This window comes from Etheostoma cragini, chromosome 16, assembly GCF_013103735.1.
Source record: "Etheostoma cragini isolate CJK2018 chromosome 16, CSU_Ecrag_1.0, whole genome shotgun sequence".
Classification (NCBI taxonomy): Eukaryota; Metazoa; Chordata; class Actinopteri; order Perciformes; family Percidae; genus Etheostoma; species Etheostoma cragini.
In genome coordinates this window covers 24,244,069-24,248,636 of record NC_048422.1, presented here as the reverse complement: position 1 = coordinate 24,248,636, position 4,568 = coordinate 24,244,069, and the positions used below count along the sequence as shown (strand labels likewise).

Sequence of the window (4,568 nt, the reverse complement as noted above, 5' to 3'; positions counted from 1 at the left end):
CGTGACAGCGGCCGTGTCAGAGCTCAGAGATAAACTACAGGACGTCCTGAGAGAGGAGAGGACAACCGTCTCACTGACGGGGACTGAAGTGGACGTTTTACTGCTACAACATGAGCCCAAGACCAGAGCTGGATTCTTACAATATTCACGTGAAATCACACTGGATCCAAACACAGCAAACACCTGGCTGTTATTATCTGAGGGGAACAGGAAAGCAACGTTCATGAGACAACAACAGTCTTATTCTAGTCACCAAGACAGATTTACTGACTGGCCTCAGGTCCTGAGTAGAGAGAGTCTGACTGGACGTTGTTACTGGGAGGTGGAGATAAGAGGAGAACTTTATGTAGCAGTCGCATACAAGAACATCAGCAGAGCGGGGGGGTCGGGTAAATGTAGATTTGGACGAAATGACAAATCTTGGGCGTTAGAGTGTAACAACAACGGTTATACATTTTTGTCCAACAATGTCCAAACTCCCGTCTCAGGTCCTGAGTCCTCCAGAGTAGGAGTGTACCTGGATCACAGTGCAGGTATTCTGTCCTTCTACAGCGTCTCTGAAACCATGACTCTCCTCCACAGAGTCCAGACCACGTTCACTCAGCCCCTCTATGCAGGACTAAGATATCATTGTTATTGGTCTTGGTTTTCTGGAGACTCTGCTGAGTTGTGTATATTGAAATAGACAGAAGTCATTTAAGAGTTAAATTCTGAGTTTTAACTCTTCGTCTTATTTAGTCTCCATGTTTGTTGCTGACTGATTGTTGTCATTCTATTTTTTATGATTTTCATGTGTTTCCACGTTTTTTGTTGGTTTTTCTTATTTTTTTGGCTTTAATCAACAAGCTCTCAATGAGCTCAGTTGAGATCTGTTATTTTACCTGCAGAGGAAAGTCCATATATGGTAGGACAGGTGTGTCTGCAGGTTCACAGCTGTGCTGGGAGGGGTTGACCTGCAGAGACACACAGAGACACACAGAGACACACAGAGACACACAGAGACACACAGAGACAGCGAGACACATTTCCAAAAGGTTCAAAATTCTTGAGTGGTGTTGAACGAAGGTTCAGTTGAAAACACAAAACACAAAGCTAAAAATACATGTTCTGCTTGAAGTGTGCTATGTAACCCATGATATATATTGTTCTGATGTATGTATGAACTAAATATTAAAAACAGCTAAAACTATATAATAGGAGTTGGGTGTGACATTTAAGTGTGCTAGGGGTCACACTTCCTATAACAGTGGATCTGGTCTGGACATCTTCTGCTGGGGCCACCTGTGTGATTACGTAATGGTGGAAATCCCCTGATTTGAAAGATGATTTCTGTATTTTGTTCTTGCTTTTGATTATTCACTTAAGAAAAAAACCACCTGAGCTTTGTTGTGGAAATTTCTGTTCAGCGAGGGAGGAATTTGTGTAATGAAGGAGAGACCTTGTTGAAACAAAAATAAAGACAGGCTGAAGACTGGATTAAAAGTTTAGATATTCGGTGAAAGAGTTTAATTATTTTCTTGAGAGAACAATCAAACAAAATGACGAGAATGGCAGTTCACAATGCAACAGAGTAACAAGGTGACACCACACATTCTGGTGCCCCTGTAACATCGGACCACTCCTTATATTCTCTCCTGCCCCAACAGAAACACAAAACCCCTATCATGTCTGGAAAAACACTTTGAACCTAAACAAAACACTTCATCTCATTTCTTCAGACTCCCTGGTGCCAGTTGCTGTCCCTGTATATCTGGTTAACGCGTCAGATGGCTGTCGCCGTCATTCTACCTTAGAAGTGCAGAGACTAATCTTTTAAAGATTAGTTCCGTTTCTAACCTAGAAACTGGGCAACCTGACGTTTTGCCTACCTCTCGGGCGAGTTGCACTTCTCAGCTGTCCCTGGAGACTGAGGGCCCTAAAACAGGAGGTGTCCGTAGGAAGCAGACAAGTTGTTTATGAGGCGAGTGTGAAGTAGGGGACACATGTTTAGAGGCATATTGTGGAGGTTTAACTTAAAAGAAAGATTTACTTTTACGAATGAGTAAGAAATGAATAAACACAGATAAACAGTCATTGCCTATGTTTTGAAATCACTGTCTATGTAATTTTGCCATCACAGCTTGTTGTGAGCTAGGGGACCAAAAAGATTTGTATTCCTTGATTTTAGTCATTTAATTTCTCTCTCTCACTCCTGGGCCGTCCGAGGGCAGAGGTTTCCCCCCCGTGAGGGTAGTTAAGACTCCTCTTTAACCACCTGGGCGAGTTGCTGCCCGGCGGGGGCCGACGTTGACAGTCAGACCTCCTGTTATCTCCTAGTGGGGGGGCATTTCCCCATCCCTCTGCCGGTCAGAGCCACCGAACGCTTAGCCTCTCTCGGACCGGCGACCAATAAAGGCTAGCGGGCGTCCTTGAGAAGGAGGGACCTCCGGGGACCCTGGGAGGACCGGTTCCTGACCCTGAGTACTAAAGAAACATCATTGGTTGGAAAGATCCCCTCGGGCAGTGCTTCCCCACTAACACAGAACGTTTAGGGAACGTTAGGGAACGTTCCCTAAATGTTAAGAGAACCAACCAACTGTAAGGTTCTCCTGCGGTTGGCCGTACCTCCACACAACGTTCCCGTTTGGTTGGTTTTGGTTGTTCTGAGTTTTTGAAGTAGCATAAAGGTTTGCTGTCACTTGATTAAGATTTACTCAGAAATGATTGGACTTATAAAATCTAAGTAAGATAAACAGCATAGCAAGATAATCTATTTATTTTAAGGCTGATATCAATTTAAATTAAAACAATACTTTTGTGCTTGACTTCGGTTTTTTAACTGCATTTGTGAAAATACTTAAAGCAAGAATCTATTAATAGAAAGATTTTTACAACTAAGAAAATTCACTTCTTTAATTCAGTTTACAAACCGAACCGTTACACCCCCCCCCCCCCCACCAGTAGGGGGGGCTCTGCCCTGAGGAGACCGATTCCCGTGTTAGGTGATGAAGACAACGCTACAGGACCGACCACGCTGCACAGCTTCACACGCTCACGGAAAGGTAGGAGGAATACTTTCCAGTGTAATGATGTTGTGGTTGTAATGGGGGGGTTAGCATTAAACTCTTTCCCTCGTATGGCTTTGTTATATTCCGGTTCTGATCAGGTTGACCAAGAAAAGTTTGGCTGAAGTGAACAACTCACTTTAGTAGAAGTTTTTCTACCTCGTCGCCATCTTGCTATGCTAGTCAAGCAGTGAGCTGCTCCAAATCTTTCCATCTCCAAAGTCCTTCTCCATGTCTTCTCCAAACTTCTCCCACACCCACTGCCTCTCCTCTGTCACGGCAGAATCTGCAGCCCTTCGGGCCTGTCGGTACCCTCCAACTGCCTCTGGAGTCCTCCGGGATAACATATCCTGGAAAGACTACTTCTTCAGTCAGATGGCTTCCCTGACCACCTGTGTCCACCAGGGTGTTCATGGGTTACAGCCCCTTGAGGCACCTAAGACCCTAAGACAACAGCTCCCCGCCGCAGCTTCAGCAATGAAAACTTTGAATATCGTCCACTCAGGTTCAATGCCCCCAGCCTCCGCAGGGATGAACAAAAAGCTCCGCCGGAGGTGTGAGTTGAAAGTCCGTCGGACAGGGGCCTCCTCCAGACGTTCTCAATTTACCTGCACTACCCGTTTGGGCTTACCAGGTCTGTCCAGAGTCCTTTTATAAATAATAAAATCGTTCATTGATCTTTGGCCTAGGGTGCTCTCGTACCAAGTACACTTATGAGCATCTCTATGCTCAAACATGGTGTTTGTGATTTCCGGGGTATCATTACTTAAAGAGTGGATGATGTTACATAGGCATCTATTGTTATGGGAAGACTGTCAACCAGGCATGAACCCTGTCTGATCTAGCGAGATAATCTTTATCTCCCGTTGAAGATGGAGTGCAACAACCTTTGAGAGAATTTTGAGGTCCACATTGAGGAGTGTGTTTGGTCTATAGCTGGCGCAAAGTGGGTGATCTTTCACCTTCTTAAGAATTAGGGAGATAGTTACCTTGGATAGGGTGTCTGGAAGGCGACGCTGACAAAAAGCGTTATTGTAAACATCTCTTCCCCGGGGGAAATCCCCGGGATTAACTGCTCTGTAATGAGTTATGACTCCTTGAACCTCAGCAATGGTTATAAGGCGAACCAAGTTGTTAACGGATTCAGCGTGACATCTGCAATGGGAGGGCAGTCAGAAGTAGGGAGGATTGGTGTTGATTGTAATGTTTGTCACAGAACTAAAAACTGCTCAAGTAAATGAGGATACAAAGTCCAAAGTCAAGGTGCCACTCCTCATCCTGGCATGAGTCAATGTTTGCTAAACCCTTCCTGTATTGTATAATGGCAATAACGCTTTACCTTGAACCTTGATCCCTTGATAAGACAGTCACTTATACTGTAAGTCACAGTCAGAGTCAGTCATCACTGAGAGGTGAGATGGCGCAGAGAGGAGTTCAGCTGGACCAGGAAACCTTCTCTTGTTCCATCTGTCTGGATCTACTGAAGGATCCGGTGACTACTCCCTGTGGACACAGCTACTGCAT

The 4,568-nt window shown here is 44.9% G+C and overlaps 2 protein-coding genes across 2 annotated transcripts in view; both read left to right on the top strand.

Moving 5' to 3' along the window:
- The window catches only part of LOC117959686 (E3 ubiquitin-protein ligase TRIM21-like), a 10,524-nt gene extending 9,787 nt beyond the window's left edge, over positions 1 to 737 (top strand). Inside the window, exon 5 of the mRNA XM_034896962.1 lies at positions 5 to 737. Coding sequence (XP_034752853.1) covers positions 5 to 685 — 681 coding nt within the window. The 3' untranslated portion in view covers positions 686 to 737. The remainder of the gene's footprint in view (positions 1 to 4) is intronic.
- Positions 1 to 4,568, top strand: part of LOC117958976 (tripartite motif-containing protein 16-like) — a 23,807-nt gene that overhangs the window by 18,720 nt on the left and 519 nt on the right. The gene's annotated exons all lie outside the window — the stretch shown is intronic.